Source organism: Zosterops lateralis (genome assembly GCF_965231275.1).
Source record: "Zosterops lateralis genome assembly, chromosome: 2".
NCBI lineage: Eukaryota > Metazoa > Chordata > Aves > Passeriformes > Zosteropidae > Zosterops > Zosterops lateralis.
In genome coordinates, this window is record NC_139763.1 from 521,050 (window position 1) to 544,622 (window position 23,573).

Consider the following 23,573-nt stretch of genomic DNA (forward strand, 5'->3'; position numbering starts at 1 on the left):
AGCCTTATCTGCAAACTCACAAGTTCCTCATGTTCTGTTGGTTCCTCCTTCCTAAGTCACTGCTCTGGCATTGTCCTGAGATCACTAAACACAAAACTCTACCTAAGAAAAAAGCCTGAAAAATCATTTTCTAAGAAAAAAAGGGGTTACGGAAAGGTTTCAGCCTCCCACAGGGTGCATTTCATTGTAGTTCACAACATCCTGACCTCCCTGCTTCCCTGCACTCCAGGGCTGTGTCCAGTTCTGTGTCCTGGAGGGGCTGGAGCGTGTCCAGGGCAGGGAAGCGGCTGGGGAAGGGTCTGGAGCCCCAGGAGGGGCTGAGGGAGCTGGGGAAGGGTCTGGAGCCCCAGGAGGGGCTGAGGGAGCTGGGGAAGGGTCTGGAGCCCCAGGAGGGGCTGAGGGAGCTGGGAAGGGTCTGGAGCCCCAGGAGGGGCTGAGGGAGCTGGGAAGGGGCTGAGCCTGGAGAAAAGGAGGCTCAGGGGGGACCTTGTGGCTCTGCACAAGTCCCTGCCAGGAGGGGACAGCCGGGGGGGTCGGGCTCTGCTCCCAGGGAACAGGGACAGGAGGAGAGGGAACGGCCTCAGGCTGGGCCAGGGGAGGCTCAGCTTGGCCAGCAGCAGGAATTTCCCCATGGAAAGGGGGCTCAGGCCTTGGCAGGGGCTGCCCAGGGAGCTTTGGAGTGCCCATCCCTGGAGGTGTCACCTGGAGGTGGCACTCAGAGCTCTGCCCTGGGGACAAGGTGGGCACAGCTGGGATGTTCTGGGAGGGCTTTCCCAGCCTTACCGATCCCGGGATTCTGTGATCTCAAGAACCAGAATTAATAAAACTCAAAGGTTTTACACAACACCCCTCTCCCACTCCCTGCACCCCCAGCTGAGGGTCCCTCGCCCCAAAGGGCTCCAATCGCAGTTCAACAGCAACAGCACAAAATCCCCCTGAAACCACCCAAAGAAACACCCAAAGTAACACCCAAAGTAACACCCAAAGAAACCCGCGTCACCAACATAACTTCAAGTCACATGTAACTAACCCAAGTTTAAACTACAACTCATTAACGCGGCACTAAATAACTCCCGGTCCCGGGGACAGCCGGGCCGTTACCCGCATCCCGAGCCGCGTGTCCCCCGTGGAAAACACCCGGAATCTCCAACCGGACCCGCACCGGGACAACCAAAAAGGCCTAAAAACCCCCCCAAAGCGGGCAGGTACTCCGGAAACACCCGGGGCAGCGCTGCCGAGAAATCCCACCCGCTCTCGGCCTTCCCGCCTCCCTCCGGCCTTCCCTCCGCCCCGGGCCCTCCCCGCGCTCCCCCCAGCCCGGGACCACCCGGTCTCCCGGCACAAAAGGCCTGGCGGCGGCAGGCCCCGGTGCTCACCGCAGGTGGCGGGCAGGGCAGCCCCAGCGGGCGGCGGTGCTCGGCGCGGGTGCCGGGAAGCGGCGCCGGGAGCGGCCGGGCCGGGTCGGGCCCGCGGTGCCGCCGCCGCCTCACGGGGGCCGCAGCTGCGTCACAGCCCGCGCGCGCACTCCCGGCCTCCCCCGCGCGCCGCCTCGGCCCCGCCCCGCCCGCTGCGCTTTCCCCTCCCATTGGCTGCGCCCCCTCTCCCTCCCCCCCCAGCTCAACGCTGATTGGGAGGAAGGGTGCTGCACACCGAGCGCCCATTGGCCGCACGGGCAGAGGAGGGGGCGGGGCTTGGCGCCGCGGAAGGGTCCAGAACGGCCCGTGTCGCGGCGCCGCCCCGACATCCGGGGCGTTTGAGGGGGGCGGGGCTTGTGCCGCGAGGACCAATCGTGTGCGGCGGCGCGCGGGAGCTGGCCCCGCCTCTTAAAGGGGCCGCAGCGGGGTTTGGGGGGGGCGGGAGAAGAAGAGGAAGAGGTGGAAGAAAGGGAGGAAGAGGAGGAGGCGGAAAAGGCGGAGGAGGCGTGGTGGGGCTGCCGGGCCAGGACATGGAGCGGCGCGACGGGGGCTGAGCGGTGAGAGGGGGTGTCAGCACCGTGGAACACGCGGGCTTTGGGGAGGGATCCCAGGGAGGGTGTCTAGAGGATACGGGGTGCCCCGAGGGGTCACTCACCGCGGGAGCCCGGGGGCCCTGGGGCGAAGGCGGCTCCTGCGGGGGGCTCAGGGGGACGGGAGGTGCCCCAGGAGGGGTCTCAGGGGGTCTCCAGGGGGTGTGGGGTACCCGGGGCAGCTCTCGGGATGGTGCAGCCCCTCTTCTGCGGGACAGGTCGGGGCCATTCAATCAATACGTGATACAAAATACTTGCCTTTTATTTGCTCTCTTTGCCGGGAGGGAGGGCAGAGGCTGCGGCGCCCCTGCTGTGGGACCCCCGGGGTGTCCCCACGGCACAGGGAGTTGTGCCGAGCCCCCGAGGGAGGGTCAGGGTTTGGGGGGCTCCATCCCCGCAGCCCTTGGGGGGCTCCTCCGTGTCTCGGGGAGAGGAGCCTGGGCCGGCCGGGGACCCCCGTCCACATCCGGTCCCGGCCCTTTGGAGCTTCCCTTTCTCTTTGCTTTTATCCCCAGATAATTCCCTCTCTCCCATGGCAGCAGCCTGGCTGGGCTGAGCTCTGCTTTCTCGGTGATTGGGGTCGGTCCCTTCGCTGGGGTTTGGTTCCCCATTGCGGGGGGCGTGTGGTGCGGGCAGAAAGTGCCCGTGCAGCCCTGGGGCAGTGCCCAGATGGCTCAGGGATTGGCCATAAATCGGATTTGTCCCGCAGCCGGACGGTGCCGAGGTGGGGTGTGATCCCCTGGGGCTGAGGGGAGCCCTGGGCTGGGGGATCCCTGTTCTGAGGGGCTGCAGGCTCCAGAGGTGCCTATCATAGCCTTCCCCACCTGCTAAACCCCGGCTTCGTTGTCGTGTGGGGCTTGTGCTGCCCTGATCCTGCAGCCTGCATGGACTCACGGAATATCCTGAGCTGTAGGGACCCCACAGGGATCACTGATCCACCTCCTGTCCCTGCCCAGAGCCCCAACAATCCCCCCTGGGCATCCCTGGCAGGGCTGTCCAAAGGCTCCTGGAGCTCTGGGGTTGTGCCCATTCCCTGGGGAGCCTGGGCAGTGCCTGAACCCTCTGGGGGCAGAGCCTTGCCCTACAATCCCCCCTCAATCCCTCTGGAACAGCTCCAGACGGTGCTGCCCGTGCAGGGCCGGGGGCGACGGGGCGAGCTCGGGCTGAGGGAGCCGGAGCTGTGGGGTCTGGGGCTGTGGGATCTGGGGCTGGGGGATCTGGGGCTGGGGGATCCGGGGCTGTGGGGAGCCGGGGCTGAGGGAGCCGGGGCTGTGGGGAGCCGGGGCTGAGGGGCTGGAGCCGAGGCTGTGGGATCTGGGGCTGTGGGGTCTGGAGGCTGTGCTGGAGCCGAGGCTGTGGGGTCTGGGACTGTGGGGAGCCGGGGCTGTGGGGATGGGGCTGTGCTGGAGCCGGGGCTGAGGGAGCCGGGGCTGTGGGGCTGGAGCCGGGGCTGTGGGATCTGGAGCTGTGTTGGAGCCGGGGCTGGGGGATCTGGGGATGTGCTGGAGCCGGGGATGGGGGAGCCGGGGCTGTGCTGGAGCCGGGGCTGTGCTGGAGCCGGGGCTGAGGGAGCCGGGGCTGTGCTGGAGCCGGGGCTGTGCTGGAGCCGGGGCTGTGGGGAGCCGGGGCTGTGCTGGAGCCGGGGATGGGGGAGCCGGGGCTGTGGAGCCGGGGATGGGGGAGCCGGGGCTGGAGGAGCCGGGGCTGTGCTGGAGCCGGGGCTGAGGGAGCCGGGGCTGAGGGAGCCGGGGCTGTGGAGCCGGGGCTGTGGAGCCGGGGATGGGGGAGCCGGGGCCGTGCTGGAGCCGGGGCTGAGGGAGCCGGGGCCGTGCTGGAGCCGGGGCTGTGGGAGCCGGGGCTGTGGAGCCGGGGCTGAGGGAGCCGGGGCCGTGCTGGAGCCGGGGCTGTGGGAGCCGGGGCTGTGGGGAGCCGGGGCTGAGGGAGCCGGGGCTGTGGGAGCCGGGGCTGTGCTGGAGCCGGGGCTGAGGGAGCCGGGGCTGTGGGAGCCGGGGCTGTGGGATCTGGAGGCTGTGCTGGAGCCGGGGCTGTGGGAGCCGGGGCTGAGGGAGCCGGGGCTGTGCTGGAGCCGGGGCTGAGGGATCTGGAGCTGTGTTGGAGCCGGGGCTGGGGGATCTGGGGCTGTGCTGGAGCCGGGGCTGTGCTGGAGCCGGGGATGGGGGAGCCGGGGCTGTGGGGAGCCAGGGCTGTGGGGTCTGGGGCTGTGGGATCTGGAGCTGTGTTGGAGCCGGGGCTGAGGGAGCCGGGGCTATGGGGAGCCAGGGCTGTGGGGCCAGATCCGGGCTGTAGGAAGCGGCTGTGGAGCCGGGGCCGGGCTGTGGAGCCATAGCCGGGCAGTGCTGGGGCCGGGCTGTGCTGGAGCCAGGGCCAGGCTGTGGAGTCGGGGCCAGGCAGTCCCGGAGCAGCCGCAGCACCCGGCAGGACAGACAGCCGTGGTGTCCCGGCTGTGTCAGCGCTGTCCCGAGCGCAGGGAATGGTCTGGATGGATCCCACGGGACAGGGTTCACGTGCCCTTCCTGCCAGATCCCTCTGGAGGGCTGCAGGGACCGGCCCTGCTCTGCCTCTGCTCCCTGCTGCCTGTGAGTCTCGGGGCTCCTGTGTCCCCACAGTGGGATTTTCTTTGGCTGCCTGTTCGTGCTGCCTGTCCTGTGTCTGTGTGGGGTCACACAGGCTGTGGGGCAGAGCCCTGTGTCTGTGTGGGGTCACACAGGCTGTGGGGCAGAGCCCTGTGTCTGTGTGGGGTCACACAGGCTGTGGGGCAGAGCCCTGTGTCTGTGTGGGGTCACACAGGCTGTGGGGCTGAGCTGTGTGTGTGGGGGGGTCACACAGGCTGTGGGGCTGAGCTGTGTGTGTGGGGGGGTCACACAGGCTGTGGGGCTGAGCTGTGTGTCTGTGTGGGGTCACACAGGCTGTGGGGCTGAGCTGTGTGAGGTCACACAGGCTATGGGGCTGAGCTGTGTGGGGTCACACAGGCTGTGGGGCTGAGCTGTGTCTGTAGGGTCACACAGGCTGTGGGGCTGAGCTGTGTGGGGTCACACAGGCTGTGGGGCTGAGCTGTATGGGGTCACACAGGCTGTGGGGCTGAGCCCTGTGTCTGTGTGGGGTCACACAGGCTGTGGGGCTGAGCCGTGTGTCCGTCCCTGCCCAGGGCTGTGTGGTGCTGGACAGAATCCCAGAATCACTGAGTTTCAAAAAGCCCCTCAGGGTCACGGAGCCCAGCCTGTGACTGGTCCCCACGTTCTCATCCTGCCCAGAGCAGGGCAGAGCACTCCAGGCAGACGTTTGTTTGTTTGCGTCCAGGTTTCCAAGATGCTGCAGGTCCCGCTGCCGCTGGATCGGGACGGGATCCTGTTCCGGCTGCGCTTCACCACGCTGGCCCTGGGGACTGTGTTCTGCCCCCTCTTTGGCTTCCTCTTCTGTGTGATCTGGTCTCTGCTCTTCAACTTCAGAGAGACGACTGCGACACACTGTGGGGTGAGAGATTCCTGTGGGGAAAACCCATATTCCTGAGGGATGACAGAGCTCTGGGTCTTTGTGGGCTACTCTCCCTCCTCCTGGGCTCTTCTCTCTCCTCTCCTGGCCTCTTCTCCCTCCTTCTGGGCTCCCTTCTCCTGTTGGGCTCCTAGTCACCTTCTGGATTCCTCTCTTCTCTTCTGGGCTCCTCTCTTGGGCTTTCCCACCAGAAGTGTTACAGAATCCAGAGCAAGCTGCATTGTTTCGTTGTCCTTGTGCTGCCTCAGGACTGTCAGCAGCAGCTTTGGCTCTGTGCTGGGGCTGAAGGCAGTACAGACTGCTCAGGCTGGGGCACTGGGGGTTGCTGCAGTGAGGAATAAAGGTGGGGAGGCTGAAGGGAAATACATTGTCCAGGGAATGGGTTGGTCCAGAGCTGCTGCCCTCAGATCTGCTGGAGTTCAGAGGAGCCACAGGGGTCTGGGCAGGGAGAGCTGGAGCTTCATGTGGGATGAGGTTGGGCTCCTCCCCAGGGTTTCAGGCTGCTGGATGAGCAGCTGGGTATGAGCTGGGAATGGAGGGCAGGGGTCACCTCACAACTGCAGGAGAACTTTACCAGGGCCTGGAGTGCCAGGAAAGGGGGAATGGCTTCCCAGTGCCAGAGGGCAGGGCTGGATGGGATCTTGGGAATTAGGAATTGTTCCCTGGCAGGGTGGGCAGGCCCTGGCACAGCTGTGGCTGCCCCTGGATCCCTGGCAGTGCCCAAGGCCAGGCTGGACACTGGGGACAGTGGGAGGTGTCCCTGGGCCTTAAGGTCTATCCAGCTGAAACCATTCTGGGATTCTATGGACAGTCAAGAGTGTAAAGGCAAGAAACCTGAGCAGGTACCTGGGCAGGGCCCCCAGCACCCCAGGACTGCCCCAGCAGGGCTGTGGGATCCATGACCCTGTGGGATGGACCAGAGGTGCTGCCCCAATACATTCCCTGGCTTTGAGAACAGGAACAAACTCATTTGGAATTAAAAAACCCTCCAGGTTATTAAATAATGCTGCTCAGCCAGGCTCAGCTTTACTGGGTCCTTCTGGTTCACAGGGCTGCTCCAGCCTTATTTCCTTATTGCAGAATCCCAGACTGGTTTGGGCTGGAAGGGACCTTAAATCCCACCCAGGTCCACCCCTGCCATGGCAGGGACACCTCCCACTGTCCCCAATGTCCAGCCTGGCCTTGGGCACTGCCAGGGATCCAGGGGCAGCCACAGCAAATCTGGGAATTCTATTCCAGGGCCTGCCCACCCTGCCAGGGAACAATTCCTGCCCAAGATCCCATCACATCCTACTCTGAAGCCATTCCCTGTGTCCTGTCCCTCCATCCCTTGTCCCCAGTCCCTCTGCAGCTCTCCTGGAGCCCCTTGAGGTGCTCTGAGCTCTCCCTGGAGCTTCTCCTCTCCAGGTGAGCACCCCCAGCTCTCCCAGAGGGGCTCCAGAGGGGCTCCAGCCCTGGAGCAGCTCCCTGGCCTCCTCTGGGCTCTCTCCAGCAGCTCCAGGTCTTTGCTGTGCTGGACCCCCAAGCTGGAGCAGCTCTGCTGTGGGGTCAGCCCAGGGAAGGGGGCTCCAGCCCTCTAACAGCTCCCAGAAACCGCATCGGAGTTTTTCGGGTTAAATCCACATGTCCAAAACCTGTCTGGGACAGGCAGGGAAAAGCCAAGGCCGGTTTCAGCGTGTGCCAGGGGCTGGCAGCGGGGCCGTGCCCTGTCCCCTGCGTGTCCCCAGCAGCCCGTGTGTCCCCACAGGTGCCCAACTACCTTCCGTCCATCAGCGCGGCCATCGGGGGCGAGACCCCGCAGCGCTACGTGTGGCGCCTGTGCATCGGCCTGCACTCGGCCCCGCGGCTGCTGGTGGCCCTGGCCTACTGGAACCACTACCAGAGCTGCCACTGCCCTCACCCCCGCTACCTGCGCCTCTGCCACCTCACCCTGCTGCTCAACCTGCTCGAGAACTTCGCCCTCCTCATCCTCACCTACGTTTCCTCCACCGAGAACTATGGTAGGTGTTGCCTCCCGCCCCACCCAGGCCCTGCCCTGCCCTGCTGAGCTGTTCCTCGGGACACTGCAGTGCAATGAGGCAGTTTGCAGAGGAAAACACACTTAGCAACCCCCAGAGGTTCCATTGGAGTTAGTGGTGTACAGGAATGATGTGCATAATGGGCAAAAGGCCGTGCTCTCGTGTGTCCACTATTTTGCAACACACAGAGGATGAGCAGGCAGCAGCAGGTCAGACAAGGAAAGCTTCCCTTTATTTTCTGACTCCATTAATTTATATACACTTTGTACAAAAGCCAAAGATTGGCTAGAAAGATTGTCACTTTATGAACTTCATTGGTCACCATCACTGTCAATTAAGTTTCTCCTCCCAGAGGAGAGCTATGTAAACACAGATAAATTCTAAAAATACATTAGTTTACATGAAGCTGCGTGAGAATCATGCTGCGAAGATTCAAACACTTGAAAGCAAGAAAATTCAGGGTGACACGCTCCCCACAGTTCTTTGGTTGCTGACACTTGGGTGAAGCCGTGGGTTCAGGCTGGGGATGGAGCCTGGGCCAGGCCTGGGCACTCAGTGCCTCCCGTGGGCTGAGGGCAGGTGGGCCAGGTGGGCCAGAGCTCATCCTGCCTCCCCTCCATCCCACAGCCAGGCTGGGCTCTGGGCTGGCTCTGCTCCAACTGCCTTCACACACCCTCCCCAGGAACTTCTGGAGAAAATTTCATGTCGTCACAGAATGCCAGACTGGTTTGGGTTGGGAGGGACCTCACAGTCCACCCAGTGCTACCCCTGCCCTGGCAGGGACACCTCCCACTGTCTCCAATGTCCAGCCTGGCCTTGGGCACTGCCAGGGATCCAGGGGCAGCCACAGCAAATCTGGGAATTCTATTCCAGGGCCTGCCCACCCTGCCAGGGAACAATTCCTGCCCAAGATCCCATCAAATCCTACTCTGAAGCCATTCCCTGTGTCCTGTCCCTCCATCCCTTGTCCCCAGTCCCTCTCCAGCTCTCCTGGAGCCCCTTTAGGTGCTCTGAGCTCTCCCTGGAGCTTCTCCTCTCCAGGTGAGCACCCCCAGCTCTCCCAGCCTGGCTCCAGAGGGGCTCCAGCCCTGGAGCAGCTCTGTGACTCCTCTGGGCTCTCTCCAGCAGCTCCAGGTCTTTGCTGTGCTGGGCCCCAGGGCTGGAGCAGCTCTGCTGTGGGGTCAGCCCAGGGAAGGCTTTGGGGCTGGAGCTGCTATTCCTGCTGGAGGAGATCAGAACCCACCCCAGCCAATCCCACCCCTCACATCACCTGCTGGAACCTTCATTTGCCCAGTTTTGGCAACTTCATTTGGAGGGAAAAATGAATGTTACTTTTTTCAGCCTTGTACTTCCAGGCTACATAAGCTGACATGAAAAAAAAATCCCCAAAACCCAAAAAAGGAAGTTGAGTTTGTCTCTATCAACTCTCCTGAGCAGCAGCAGCAGCAGCACAGGACACAGCCACTGCCGGCACTGGTGATATTTCACCTCTCCAGGTGAGCACCCCCAGCTCTCCCAGCCTGGCTCCAGAGAGGCTCCAGCCCTCTGATAGTTCCTGGAAACAGAAGCAGAGTTTTTCAGGTTAAATCCATGTGTCCAAAACCTGGCCACGACAGGCTGGGAAATTCTCTTCCCCCACGTGGTCTCATCTCAGAAGAACAAAAGTGCCAGTGCTGATCTGCAGCTGCTGTTTCCTCCTAAGGTCTGGAGGAGGCACCAGGGATTAACTGGAGAGCTCTGAAGTGCAGGAGCCAGCAAGGTGGTGCTGTTGCAGTGGGAACAAACTCCATGCTGGGATATATCAGCAGGGCAGAAATGTGTTGGCTTTCCCTGCACAGCAGGGTGGTGATGATGGATATTGTTTCCAGCTGTGGTCTGAAGAGGAACTTTGTTCAAAGAATGGAGTGCCAGGAAAAGGGGAATGACTTCCCAGTGCCAGAGGGCAGGGCTGGGTGGGATCTTGGGAATTAGGAATTGTTCCCTGGCAGGGTGGGCAGGCCCTGGCACAGGATGCCCAGAGCAGCTGTGGCTGCCCCTGGATCCCTGGGAGTGCCCAAGGCCAGGTTGGACATTGGGGACAGTGGGAGGTGTCCCTGCCATGGCAGGGGTGGGATAAAAAGGTTTTTAAGGTCCCTCCCAACCCACACTGATCTGGGATTCAGGGCTGTGGTGCTGTCAGCAGCGTCCCAGGATCTTCCCCAGCCTTTGGGGTGAGGATGGTCCGTGGTGGAGCCCAGTACTGGGATGGCAGGACAGGAACTTCCTGCTGCTGGAGGTCAGTGGTGTGGGACCTGTCCCTGCCCAGCTCATCCCCCCTGTCTCCTGCCAGCATTCCCTGTCCCCATGGCAAGGTGTCCCTGCCCCTCTCCTGCAGTGTCCCCTCACAGCAGGCTCTGACCTGCCCCAGGGGCTTCTCCAGCTCAGCCAGGCCAGGCTCCTGCCCTTGGAAATGCAGGTGCTGCTTTGAGGTTTGGCCTGGCCTGACCCCCAGGGGAGCCCTGGGAGAGGAGCCCGAGGTGTGACTGGGCAGAGCTGCCCCAGGAGCCGGAGCTGACCCACTTCCTGGGATCCTCATCCCAGACTAATCCCTGCTCTGGGGAAAGTTCCTGCCCTGAGCTGCCGTGCTTGGGTTAATCATCCCTGCAGGACACCCTGCTCTGACCTCTCCCACCTGCTGCTGCCTCACTCCTTGTGTGCTCCTCTGCCCCTGGCATGGACAGGGCAAACAGGGATGATCATTCCTGGTGTTCAGGTGTTTGGGAATTCAGCCCGAGAAGGGGCTGGGAAATTCTTTTCAGAGCTGCTCGTATGAAGATGTCTCACCTGAAGGTGCAGGGGTTGTGTGGGGTTTGGGGCCTGAGGAGCAGCTCTGGCTTAGCCTTGCTCCAGCTGCTTTCCCAGCCTGATCCTGTACCTGGGCTAGTCCATGTGTGCCTGAGGCAACCTCAGTGCTGCAGGTGAGGCTGCTGATGCTGCTGATGGGCAGGTAGGTAATAGATGGGGCGAGAAGATGACTTTCCTGGATTTTGGACTGGCTCATTCTGCACACCCCCTCTCCATACCTCAGTTTCCCCATCCCAAGAACAACAGAGGGATGTTCTTGGGATGGGGAAGGGTCCTCAAGGGTCCCTGAGTTTACAGCTGTGTGAAGTGATGGTCCCAGAGCACATAAACTCCTTCCAGGCACGTTTATCCCCTTCCAGGGGGCCCTGGGGCAGCATGAGCAGGTCATGGAGCTGTGCTGTGCCTGTCTCCTGGAAAGACCCCACTGGGTCTGCTCTGCTCCCAGCAGAGCTCAAAGCCCTCCCAAACCCTGCCCCACGTCCCCCTTGTGCTCCTGGCTTGGAATGAGCAGGAAACCTGTTGTTTGTAAATCCAGCAATCCACGAAAATGCCTTCATCGTGTTCATCACGTCGGCCCTGGGCCACATGCTGCTCACCTGCATCCTCTGGAGAATGACTAAGAAACACACAGTAAGTCCCGAGGTACAGACACTTTCCTTTCTTTTCTCTGTGCTGGGAGCTGGGAGGGGGCTCTGGGGCTGTGCCAGGGCTGGGACAGGGCTCTGGGGCCGTGCTGGGAGCTGGGAGGGGGCTCTGGGGCTGTGCCAGGGCTGGGACAGGGCTCTGGGGCCATGCTGGGGGCTCTGGGCTGGCACTGAAGGGCTTTGGCTGTCCTTGCTTGTGAAATAATCCTGAGAAGGTGCTAAAGGAGCCAACAGCAGCAAGTGAAACAGAAGATGTCACCAAAATCCGTTATTTACCAAAGCAAAGTGGGAAGGAAGCATTTCATTTCCTGTTTTCTGGTTTTATTATTGAGTCACAGGATGGTTTTAGTTGGGAAGGGACCTCAAAGCTCATCCACTTCCACCCCTTTCCATGGGCAGGGACACCTTCCACTGTCCCAGGCTGCCCCAAACCCCATCCAGCCTGGCCTTGGGCACTCCCAGGACAGCCACAGCTGCTCTGGGCACCCTGTGCCAGGGCCTGCCCACCCTGCCAGGGAAGGATTTCCTCCCAGTACCTGATTAAGAGAGATCATACTGGAAACCACTGCTGCCATCCCTGTGGACTGGGATTGCTCATCCCTTCTCCATGCCTGTTTCTAAGCTGAAGTTGGCTTCCCTGTGCTGGGAATTGCTGCTCCTGCAAGCTGGGAGCAGTGGGCAGCAGCATTTGTTCTCCCTTTGCTCCAGAACGACTCTGTGGAGCAGGCTGGCTCTGGCTCCTTTTCTGGGGAGGGGTCTCAGGGAGTGCAGGGACTGGCTGTGGGGGCAGCAGGTCTGGTGGAGGATCCAGCCAGGGGCTCCTGGCCTCACTGCCTGGATGGAGCTTCTGTGCTGTGCTGGTCTGTGGTGTGAGTCCTGGGCTGTGGGGAGGACACCCAGGTTTGTCCTGGGTTAGGGAGCAGGTGGGGAGGACACCCAGGTTTGTCCTGGGCTGTGGGGCAGGTGGGCAGGACACCCAGGTTTGTCCTGGGCTGTGGGCACTGACAGCTATGGACAGGACAGGACACCCAGGTTTGTCCTGGGCTGTGGGCACTGACAGCTATGGACAGGACAGGACACCCAGCTTTGTCCTGGGCTGTGGGGCAAGTGGGCAGGATACCCAGGTTTGTCCTGGGCTGTGGGGCAGGTGGGCAGGATACCCAGGTTTGTCCTGGGCTGTGGGGCAGGTGGGCAGGACACCCAGGTTTGTCCTGGGCTGTGGGGCAGGTGGGCAGGACACCCAGGTTAGTCCTGGGCTATGGGGCAGGACATCCAGGTTTGTCCTGGGCTGTGGGGCAGGGGGGCAGGACATCCAGGTTTGTCCAGGGTTATGGGGCAGGACAACCAGATTGGTCCTGGATTATGGGGCAAGTCATCCAGGTTTGTCCTGGACTGTTGGCACTGACAAGCCATGGACAGGGCAGGACATCCAGGTTTGAGGCTGTGTGGGACCTGCCTCTGTGCCCACGTGGCTCCTCCACTCTTGGCTTCTCCTGTGGATCTGGGTTCCCTGGATCTCTCTGTCCTTTCCCTTTGGGATGCTTCTCCCAGCTGATCCCAGTCCAGCCCTCGTGGTCCCGGTGTGAAATGGGGAGGGGTCCCGGGGCTGTGTTGCCCCAGGAAGGTGTCCGCTTGCAGAGCAGAGCCCTTGGGAGGTGTGTGCCTGTGTCCCAGGGCTGGGAGGCTGCCGAGGGCTGCCCAAGCCTCTCCCAAGGGACTGTGAGCAGGGCTGCAGGGTGGGTGCTGTGCCTGGCCCTGTGTCCCAGCAGGATGAGTGCTGGGGGGCCCAGCTCTGCAGCCCCAGAGCAGCTCCTGCTCCACCACTGCTGTTTATCCTCCCCTTCCGCCAATTCACCGCGCCTGTCCCTGCTGCCTCACTCCAGAGACCGGGAAAAGAAGCTTCCAGCAGTTGTTTGGCTGTCAGACTCCTTAGGAAAGGAGCTTGTGGAGATGCTGAGAGTCTCCTCGCTCACTGGGAAGTGATGTGTTCCCTCTGGTGATATGGGAATAGCTCGCAGTCATTCCTTGGCAGCTTTCCCACAGCTTCCTTTATTTCTGTCATATTGTTTTGGCTTGTCTTTTTTTCTTGGTGAGCCCTCCAAGGCCCTGGATCTCCTTCCCTGCCACATCACCCACTGGGGCTGGTTCATCTCCCCTGCAACAGGCAGGGGTGAGGCATCCCAAATCCTGGGCTCAGCTTTGAGCCCCTCAGGGCAAGAGAGGCTTTGCGGGGCTGAAGCATGTCCAGGGAGGGGGATGGAGCAGGGGAAGGGGCTGAAGAGGCTCAGCCTGGAGAAAAGGAGGCTCAGGGGGGACCTTGTGGCTCTGCACAAGTCCCTGCCAGGAGGGGACAGCCGGGGGGTCGGGCTCTGCTCCCAGGGAACAGGGACAGGAGGAGAGGGAATGGCCTCAAGGGAGGTTCACTTTGGGTGTTGGGAAAATTCCTTCTTAGAAAGGGCTGTGCAGCCCTGGCACAGGTACCCAGGGCAGGGGTGGGGTCCCCATCCCTGGAGGGATTTCACAGCTGTGTGGATGTGACACTTGGGGACATGAGTCAGTGGTAGCCTTGGCACTGCTGGGGGAGCAGTTGGACTCAGTGGTGTCAGAGGGATTTTCCAACCTCATTGTTCTGACTCTACCCAAGGAATGGAGGAATCTGCATATCCCTGAAGGGCAGGGAACATGGTGACACCTTGGCTGAGATGCCACCACCTGGCACAGTGCCACCACCCATCCTGGAACAGCCCTGCTGGTGGAGGGGATCTGCCCTCGGGGGTGTGTGGTCTCCCCCAAAGCTGGGGGAGTTCCCCAAGGAGACAGGAACCCTCCAGGGCCAGCCCTGACCTGAGGCCAGCGGGGGTGCGGTGTCCCTGTGCCAGCTCTGGTGTCCCTGTGCCAGCTCTGGTGTCCCTGTGCCAGCTCCGGTGTCCCCGCAGGATGGAGCTGTCGCCCAGGGCACGAGGGTGAGGAGGGAGGAGGAGGAGAAGGAAGGCGCTGCGGGGTGACGCAGCTCCCAGGCCGGCTGTGTCGGGGTGAGGAGGGCACAGCGCTTGTCACACCACCAGGTGTCACCTTTGGCTGGGGGACATTGCTCATGCTGCAGCCGCCGTGTCCCCTGTCGGGTGATGCCAATCGTTCCCACGGATCCCCGGGCCGAGCGTGGTCTCCTGGGGCTTGTCCCGCTCTCTGCCTGGATTCCTTGGGCTCCCAGCCCTCTGCTCACGGCTGGTGGCCCCTGGCAGGCTTGGCGCAGTTCCTGTGACACCCACGGCTTATTTGGCCCAGCAGGGTGGGACAGCGGGACACGGGAGGTGCCACTGTCACATCCCAGGCCTTGGGCAGTGCCAGTGAGCTGCCCAGCCACGCTCCTGGGGCTGTTTTAGGGCACAGCTGATCCCTCTGTGTGTATCACAGCACCTTGGGGACAAACAGCTGGGTTTGTGTCCCTTGTGTGGAGGCCTTTATTCACATTTGCTGCCCCCAGCCCTGGAGCTGGTGGTGGCAGGAGGGGACAGGTGAGGGATGGCTCTGATCTCACAGTGTTCCATCCTTTCCTCCTCCTCAGCAGAGGGTCCCCACAAGGTTCAGGTTCTCCAGGGCCATCTCCTGGACAAAACTCCATGTGGGGAGAGCTGGGTCTGTCTGGAGGAGGGAACAGGGGCTCTGTGCCTTCCCAACCCATGGCTGACACCCCTTTTAGCCCTGCTGAAGCTCCCCAGGTCTGGCAGTGTAGGAGGGGCAGGAATTGGTCTTGCAAAAGCTGCTCGTCCGGCGGGGCTCCTGTTGCAACTGCGGCTCTGCGAGGGCAGGAAGGTGCGCAGGAACTGGTTTGTAATGGGGAAGTGCAGGCGGTTTCCAGTTACGAGGTGGCAAATGCTGAGAGACAGGAAAATAAATTCTGTTTCTCCCTCCTCTGCGGCAGGGGAGAAAACAGAAAGCAGGAGGGAGAAAACAGAAAGCAGGAGAGAGAAAAGGAGGGGAAAGGGGCAACACAGAGGAGAGAGAGATTCTGGGGAAAAGGGAAATGGAGCCTGGGAGCCTTCAGCTGTGCCTGATCACTGCACCCCGTGCCTGGTGCGTGGAGTGCCCACCTGGGCTGGCAGCTCTGCTCTTCCTGGCTGGCTGCTCGCCCTTAAAACCCTCCTTCCCCCAGCCCTGAGGCACGGAGCTGGGCAGTGGGGCAGAGCAGTTTCACTTCTTGTTTGCAAACACATTTCCCCCCCCCAGCTCAGGGCTGGTGGCACCAGCAGACACCAGTGTGTGCGTGTGGTGGCCACCAGGCTGGCTGGCTCAGCCCATCTGAGGAGGCCAGGGAGCTGCTGCAGGGCTGGAGCTCTGCAGCCGGGCTGGGAGAGCTGGGGGTGCTCACCTGGAGAGGAGAAGCTCCAGGGAGAGTTCAGAGCACCTAAAGAGGCTCCAGAAGAGTTGGAAAGGGACTGGGGACAAGGCCTGCAGGGACAGGACCCAGGGAATGGCTTCCCAGTGCCTGAGGGCAGGGCTGGATGGGATCTGGGGCAGGAATTGTTCCCTGGCAGGGTGGGCAGGCCCTGGCACAGGGTGCCCAGAGCAGCTGTGGCTGCCCCTGGATCCCTGGCAGTGCCCAAGGCCAGGTTGGACATTGGGGACAGTGGGAGGTGTCCCTGCCATGGCTGGGGTGGCACTGGATGGGCTTTATGGTCACTTCCAGTCCATGCTGTGGCCAGTGGAGCTGGGTCCTGCTCTGTCACCAGCCCTTGGGCTCTGTCCTACAATGTCCCACAATGTCCCACTCCCCAGCACCCACAGGGCACACGGGCTGAGCCCAGCCCAGGCTGCAGCCAGTGCAAAGGAGGCTCTGGGGCACAGCCCCCTCTGTCCCCTGGGCCCAGCTGAGCCCTCAGAGCTGGGGTGGGGTGTCTGAGCTGTCCCCGCTGTGGCAGAGCCGTGTGAGCAGCAGGGACCACGAGCGCCTTGGTGACCACGCGTGGTTTCACCCCAGCTCCTGCGGCGCCCCGGGGAGCCCGGCGGGGCCTCACACCAGCCCTCTATAAATAGCTGAGCTCTCTGTGGGGCCCTTGGGCTCCAGGCTCTCTGCACGGACCCGGAAACCCTCGAGGGGAGCTGGGGCTGTGTGTGACACGGAGCCCTGCAGGTGCCCCTTGTCCCCCAGAAAGGGATGAGGGGCAGAAGCAGTGCTTGGGTGGTCCCTGAGGAGTGAGCTGTTGCCGTTTGGGTTAAGATCAGTGCCCCACAGGAACTGGGGGGTGGGCACAGTCCTCCTCCTCTCTGGAGGCAGTGGAAGAAGCAGGAGGCTCCTGTGCCTCCTTGCTGGTGGCTCAGAGCAGCCACCCCTGAGCCCTCAGAGCTGCATTTGCAGGGCCTGGGGCTCCCCCAGGGTGGGGAAGGAGACCCCCAGTGCCAGGAGAAGCCCCCCAGAGTGTTCCCCCAGGCTGGGTGCTGCAGCCACCCTCTCCTCTGCCTGTTCATTGTCTGGCCTCCTGCTCCTGACTCACCTTGGTGTGCCGGGAATGTGCCTCAGCTCTGTCTGCCAGCTGGGCACTAAATATAATTCCCCTGTGGTTTTCTGGGCCAGACTCACATGCAGACACCCAGGGCTGTGTGACACTGCGGGGCTGGCCCTGCTCTGTCTTGCCAGGAGGAAGTTGGCAGCCACAGCCGTGCCAGCCCCAGCCAGGCCACAGGGGAGCCTGGCACCAGCTCAGCTTGGAGCACCCTGTCCTTGGGATTTTCTGACCCTCCTTTTTCCTCACAGACAGACAGTTTGGTGGTTTCCTGCCAGGCTGCTTGGAGCTGCCAGCTCCCCTCCAGGGCTGTGACCTGGGGATTCCTGGTCCTGTCCAGGCTGAGCAATCCTAATTCTCCCAATCTTTCCTCACCTCCCTCTAATCTTGGTGCTCTCCTCTGGCCACCATCTGGCTCCCTAGGCTGTCCCCAGGTGGGGGATCCCACCAAGCTGGGGCCGTGGGCAGCAGGGACAGTGCCTGGCTCTGCCTGAGCCCTGAGCAGGGCAGTGAGTCCAGCCCACCCCAGTGAGGGGATGGGCAGCTCCTCTGCCTCCAGCAGCTCCTGGAGCTCCCACCGTGCTGCCCCAAGTGTGGGCTGGCCCTTTCCCTTGCTCCTGCAGCAGGGCACTGCAGCTCCCACACCCCACTGTGCTCCCTGTGCCCCCCAGTTCCCACCTGGGCATCCTCCCCCTGCTCCTGCAGGCCCTTCCCCGAGGTGCCGCCCTCCCGGGTGCTCTGCTCAGCCATCCTGCCATGTCACCCTGTGCCACCCCCGGCACGGGGGACCTTGCCCTGCGATCTCCTGGCACCGGGCTGAGCCAGCCGTGCCCTGGCATGAGGGATTAACACCTAATTACCGGTGTGATAATCCCTGGCCCAGACTAGGACAGGGGGAGCTCAGGGGGCACCCAGAGGTGCGGGGGGGTCACTGAGGTGAGCCCGGGGTGGCTCCTGCAGGGAGATTTCAGGGTCCTGCAGCAGGACCAGGGGTTGGAACTGGATGACCTGAGCTGGTCTCTGCGCCGGTGCTCCAGGGAGGAGCCGCTGCCTGGTGGCCGTGGCGGGTCCCCGGTAGCCCCGGCAGGTCCCCGGTGGCCCGGCAGGTCCCCGGTGGCCCCGGCAGGTCCCCGGAGGCCCGGCAGATCCCCGGTGGCCCGGCAGGTCCCCGGTGGCCCCGGCAGGTCCCCGGTGGCCCGGCAGGTCCCCGGTGGCCCCGGCAGGTCCCCGGAGGCCCGGCAGATCCCCGGTGGCCCGGCAGGTCCCCGGTGGCCCCGGCAGGTCCCCGGTGGCCCGGCAGGTCCCCGGTGGCCCCGGCAGGTCCCCGGAGGCCCGGCAGGTCCCCGGTGGCCCGGCAGGTCCCTGGTGGCCCCGGCAGGTCCCCGGAGGCCCGGCAGGGCTGTGTGGGTGCGGCGGGGCCGTGCCGGGCTCAGCGCAGCCGTTTGCCGTGGGAGCGCGGTGACAGCGCGGTGGCAGCGCCTGTTCCGAGCCGCTTTTCCGGTGTGAAACTCGGGGCTCTGCCACTCCCGGGCTGAGCTGCTGCTGCCGGCGACAGGGACCGGCGGTGCCAGCGGGAAGGGCCAGCCCTGGCCCCGCGGGCTGGCGGTGGCGTCACCCGCGTGTCCCCACATGGGGAAGCGCCCGTGGCTCCGTCCTTGTGTCCTTGTCCTTCCTCTCTGGGTTTTCCTCCCCGGCCGAGCCCCTGGCACGCGTTCCGGGGGTAATGGAAAGTGTGATGGGGCAATTTACATTTTCCTTGTTATCAGCACTCCCTCAGAATGGAATCTTTGTCTCACGTGAAGCGTCGGGCCGGGGGGGGAAATTCCCCTCCCACCTGTAACAGCCTGGGCTGTCTGTGGCATCCCCAGCCCGTTCTGTGGGGCTGATCCTCCCCTACAGCCCCCCTGCACCCTCCTTGGGCTCCAGACACGGCTTGGGGTTCCTCTGCCCCCCGGGCTGTAGGATCCTTACCCATGACTCTCCCATCAGTGTGACGGGAGAAATAGAGGAAGGGACCTGGAGCTGTGGCTGCCGGGGGTCACTGCACCCACAACCCTCAGCTTTGGGGTGCTGGGCAGTGGGTCCCCTATCGCAGGGGACAGGCCTGGCCCCTGGGGTGTCACAAGGCTGGGCTCTGGGGCACAGGAGCAGTGGGCTGCGGCTGTGGGGCTGCTGGCAGCGTGGCCACGCTCTGTTCTGCCCCATCAGAGGGTGCAGGGGCAGGATGGGGCCCCTCCAGTGCCAGGGCGTGCTGGGAGAGCTCTCCAGCACAGCACCCGCCCCAGCTGCTGCCCCTTCATGTGGTTTCCTCCTCCCTGCTGCTCTTGTGGGTGAGGGGGTGAATTCCCCGGTGAATTCCCCGTGCCCTGGGGCCACCTGCAGCCACGTGGGCAGGGGGACCTGCCTCTGGTGGGGCCTTGGCCCATCCTCGAGGAGTTTCCTGGGCACCCCAGCACTGGGGGCCTGTGTTTGCTGGGCCCCCGTGGCTCCCTCACTCCCTGTGTCTCCATGGAGGTGTGAGCCCCGTGTGCCCCCAGGGACAGCCCTGGGGGGCTCTGCACAAGGAACCAGGGTGTGGAGACCCCCAGAGTAGAGCTTCCCTGGGATGGGATGCCTAATCCTATCTCACAATAGAAAAAAATAAATGATTGTGGTAGACACTCAGACCAGTACACTGAATTTAGGAAGCAGAAATTGGCGAATGTGAAACCACTATGGGAAGGGATGGGATGGGAAGGGGATGGGGATGGGATGAGATAGAGATGGGGATGGGAAGGGGATGGGGATGGGATGGGGATGGGATACTTAATCCTATCTCACAATAGAAAAAATAAATTATTGTGGTAGACACTCAGAGCAGTACACTGAATTTAGGAAACAAATTGGTGAACGTGAAACCACTACATGATGGGATGGGGATGGGAAGGGGATGGGATGAGATAGGGATGGGATGAGATAGAGATGGGGATGGGGATGGGATGCCTAATCCTATCTCACAGTAGAAAAAAAGTAAATGGTTGTAGTAGACACTCAGACCAGTACGCTGAATTTAGGAAACAGAAATTGGTGAACGTGAAACCACTACATGATGGGGATAGGATGGGATGGGATGGGATGGGATGGGATGGGATGGGATGGGATGGGATGGGATGGGATGGGATGGGATGGGATGGGATGGGATGGGATGGGATGGGATGAGATGGGATGGGATGGGATGGGATGGGGTGGGATGGGGTGGGATGGGATGGGGAGGCTGCTCAGGCATCACCCAGCCCTTGGCCTCTTCCAGGAGCGCAAGTCGTACAAGTGGAAGCAGCTGCTGTTCTTCTCCACCTTCATCACGTTTGCGTTTGCTGTGTGTGTTTACTTCCACCACAACTGGTACTGCGGCCCTGGAGGTGAGGGGGCTGCCTGGGGGGCCTCTGGGGAGGGGGCTGGGTGGTCACTGAATCACAGGATCGTTCAGGTTGGAAGAGATCCCTGGGATCAGCAAGTGCCTGCTATGCCCAATGTCACCCAGCCCAGAGCACTGAGTGCCACCTCCAGGGATGGGGACTTCAAACCTCCCTGGGCAGCCCCTGCCAAGGCCTGACCACCCTTCTATGGAAACATTCCTTCTGATAGCCAAAAATTCTTCCTGATGTCTGACATCCTCCTAATGTGACCCCTTGCCTTCCAAATCCCAGCCCAGGGTAGCTCCAAGTGCCCAGCCACAATTCTTTCCTGGTGGGGGTCAAGCCCCCCAGTCCCTGCTCTGCTGCCCCAAACAGGTTACCAGAGACACCCCCAGCTCCCAGGGCAGATGCAGCTCCCAGGCAGAGGCAGGGTGCCCCTCACCTGCTGTGTTTCCTCCCCCAGTGTACACTGTTTTTGCCTTCCTGGAGTACCTGGTTGTCCTCTTCAACATGGCCTTCCACATGACTGCCTTCTGGGACTTCGGCAACAAGGAGCTGGTGGTGAGCTCGCTGCTGGAGGACAAGCACTTCTAGCCAGCCCCTCTGCTGGGGCTGCTGTTCCCTGTCCTGCCAGGGCCGGGCTGTTTGCTGTGGAGCTGCTGCTGCCAGGATCATCCCCAGAGCCCAGGAGTGTCTGTCCCTACCTGCACTGCAGCTCTGCTCCAGGGAAGCTGCGGGCTCTTCCCTGTCCTGGCTCCCTCCCAGCACCAGGAGGGCAGGACAGAGGAGGAACAGGGACCTGCTGCTTTGGAGGTGCTTTAGGGAGAGCAGGATGCTGCTCCTGGTGTCAGGGCACGGGGGTCCAGCCCTGCCCTGTCCTTTCTTGGCCTGAGGGTCTCACGGTTCCTCCTTCAGGCTGGGGGTCTTGGGGCAAGTCCTCAAGGAGGGCTGGTGGCCTTTTGGGCTGGCTTTGGGCACTGGTCTCCCCCTGGGCTGGGGCAGGGTCCTGGCCCATCTGTGCCTGAGTTCCCAGGAGGGGAGCAGGGAGGTGCTGGGCTGTGCAGGGACTGCCTGGAGCAGGCTGGGAGCACACGGGGCAGAGCAGGTGCTGGGAGCATCCACGTCTCACTCCTGCCTTTCCCAGAAGTGCCCACAGCAGCACAGGCTGCTCCAGGGGTGCTGGGCCCGTTCCAGCCCAGTCTGAGGAGGAGGGGTGAGTGTGCTGGTGCTGGAGGTCTTTGCCCCCATGACCCCTGTGCTGTGGGGCTGGAGCTGGGGTTCAGCAGTGCCCTCAATGTGCAGCTCTGGCTGCCAGGGCACAGGGGACATGACTGGATGGCAGATGGAGGCTGCAGTGTCCCCATACTCCTCCTACAATGCTGCTGGAAGGGGCACCTGGAGCTGTCTTGACTTTGGGGAGGTCTGCACTTGCCAGGGCTCATGCCACCCCACGCTTGGGTCCCTCCCTGCCCTTCCCCTGGGCACAGCCACCACCCAGAGTCCCCTGGGGTGTCCCAGTGCTCATCCCAGGGCAGGACAGAGCCTCCTCCACGGGAGCTGCGGGGCCCTGGCAGAGCTGGGGCCGGGCTGGCTTTGGGCAGGTCCTGCCACACGTGTCCATTGTCACTGTCCCCATCCACGGGCTCCATCGTGTCCCTGCATGTGTGTGACGCGCTGCCCCGCGGCGCCTTGGCTTTGAGGTGGAAATAAAGCACTAAGTATTTTTGTGAGCTCTTGACAAACTCCACAGTATTTCCACCTGGCACGGCCTGGCCTGGCACGGCCCTGGCACAGCCAGCAGGTCCAGACCAGCACCATGCTGGGGGCTGGAATGGGGGGCAGGACATGGACCCCGGGCACTGGGGCTGGAGTGTGGGGTGTGGATCCTGAGTGTTGGATGTGGATCACTGGGGTGCAGGATGTGGATCACTGGGGTGTGGAATGTGGATCACTGGGGTGTGGAATGTGGATCACTGGGGTGTGGGCTCTGGATCCTGGGCTGCAGGATGTGGATCACTGGGGTGCAGGATGTGGATCACTGGGGTGTGGAATGTGGATCCTGGGTGCTGGGGTGCAGGATGTGGATCACTGGGGTGTGAAATGTGGATCCTGGGTGCTGGGGTGCAGGATGTGGATCACTGAGGTGTGGGCTCTGGATCCTGGGCTGCAGGATGTGGATCACTGGGGTGTGAAATGTGGATCACTGGGGTGTGAAATGTGGATCACTGGGGTGTGGAATGTGGATCCTGGGTGCTGGGGTGCAGGATGTGGATCACTGGGGTGGGGAATGTGGATCACCGGGGCGTGGGCTCTGGATCCTGGCTGTTGGGGCTGTGATGGGGGACGTGGCCCCTGGGTGCCAGATGAAGCCCGGGAAGATTCAGCAAGGCTGGGAACTGGCCAGGAGCCGGGCTGGAGGCGTGGGACTGAGCCCACCCCGCAGCTGCCGGCCCCGCTCCCCGCCCAGCCCCGGGGGCCGCTGGCTTGGCTGCGGATCCTGCAGATCTTATGGACACTGCGGGGCCAGGGGCCAGCACAGCCCCGGGACAGAGCCTGGGGCCAGGAGGGCTGGGGCTGGCACTGCTGGGGGTGGGCAGGGGCAGGGGAACTGCCGGGGGTTTGGTTCCCGCTGTCCCGGGCCGTGGTGGGGCCCTGCCCTCGCTGCAGCCGTCCTGGGAGCAGCTGGGAGGGGAAGAGCCATGAGCTCATCCTGCTGCGCTGGGCCAGGGCAGGGCTGGGTCCTGCCCTGCCTCGTGGGGCTCCCTCCCCATCCCAGCACCCACTTCTACACCAAACTCTACTGGGGTGGCACCTCGCCAGCCCCACAGTGGGAGCAGGACACAACCCACAGTGGGAGCAGGACACAACTATGGAGATCCCCACAGTGGGAGCAGGAAATGGCCATGGAGATCCCCACAGTGGGAACAGGACATGGCTGTGGGGATCCCCACAATGGGAGCAGGACAGGGCTGTGGGGATCCCCACAGTGGGAGCAAGACATGGCTATGGGGATTCCCACAGTGTCAGCAGGATATGCCTGTGGGGATCCCCACAATGGGAGCAGAACATGGCTGTGGGGATCCCCACAGTGGGAACAGGACACGGCCATGGAGATCCCCACAGTGGGAGCAGGACATGACTGTGGGGATCCTCCGGACAGACCAGGACAGGGCTCTTGGATGCCCATGGTGGGAGCAGGGCATGGCTGTGGGGATCCCCCTAGACAGACCAGGACAAGGCTGTGGGGGTCCCCACAATGGGAGCAGGACATGGCTATGGGGATTCCTACAGTAGGAGTAGGACATGGCCATGGAAATCCCCACAGTGGGAACAGGACGTGGCTGTGGGGATCCCCACAGTTGCACCAGGACATGGCTGTGGGGATCCTGCAGAACAGACCAGGACAGGGCTGTTGGATGCCCATGGTGGGAGCAGGACACGGCTGTGGGGATCCCCCAGACACACCAGGACGGGGCTGTTGGATGCCCATGGTGGGAGCAGGACACGGCTGTGGGGATCCCCCAGACACACCAGGACGGGGCTGTTGGATGCCCATGGTGGGAGCAGGACATGGCTGTGGGGATCCCCCAGACACACCAGGACGGGGCTGTTGGATGCCCATGGTGGGAGCAGGACATGGCTGTGGGGATCCCCCA

At 62.7% G+C, this 23,573-nt stretch overlaps 2 protein-coding genes across 5 annotated transcripts in view; one reads left to right on the top strand and one right to left on the bottom strand.

Moving 5' to 3' along the window:
- Nucleotides 1-1,538, bottom strand: part of NUP98 (nucleoporin 98 and 96 precursor) — a 40,313-nt gene extending 38,775 nt beyond the window's left edge. For both annotated transcript variants that reach the window (XM_083882755.1, XM_083882757.1), the window contains exon 1: nucleotides 1,377-1,538. The gene's annotated coding sequence lies outside the window, so the exon portion shown is untranslated. The remainder of the gene's footprint in view (nucleotides 1-1,376) is intronic.
- On the top strand, nucleotides 1,101-21,640 carry PGAP2 (post-GPI attachment to proteins 2). Of its 3 annotated transcripts, none has more exons than XM_083882838.1 (6): nucleotides 1,101-1,205; nucleotides 5,324-5,497; nucleotides 7,263-7,515; nucleotides 10,913-11,019; nucleotides 19,812-19,920; nucleotides 20,381-21,640. In XM_083882838.1, the coding sequence occupies exons 2-6, from the start codon at nucleotides 5,333-5,335 to the stop codon at nucleotides 20,509-20,511; spliced, it is 765 nt and encodes a 254-aa protein (XP_083738964.1). In that variant the 5' UTR covers nucleotides 1,101-1,205; nucleotides 5,324-5,332; the 3' UTR covers nucleotides 20,512-21,640. The 3 variants fall into 3 exon arrangements, with proteins under 3 accessions (XP_083738964.1, XP_083738963.1, XP_083738965.1); XM_083882837.1 differs by lacking the exon at nucleotides 1,101-1,205 and adding an exon at nucleotides 1,889-1,972; XM_083882839.1 differs by lacking the exon at nucleotides 1,101-1,205 and adding an exon at nucleotides 1,889-1,972 and having other exon boundaries at nucleotides 10,913-11,007.
- Nucleotides 21,641-23,573: the final 1,933 nt, after the last annotated feature.

Bases quoted from the DNA above. Each gene is read 5' to 3' on its own strand.
- PGAP2 (XM_083882838.1), top strand. From the start codon at position 5,333: ATGCTGCAGGTCCCGCTGCCGCTGGATCGGGACGGGATCCTGTTCCGG. The intron at 7,516-10,912 runs GTAGGTGTTGCC...TTGTAAATCCAG, and splicing joins TTCCTCCACCGAGAACTATG to CAATCCACGAAAATGCCTTC. The intron at 19,921-20,380 runs GTGAGGGGGCTG...TTCCTCCCCCAG, and splicing joins CTGGTACTGCGGCCCTGGAG to TGTACACTGTTTTTGCCTTC.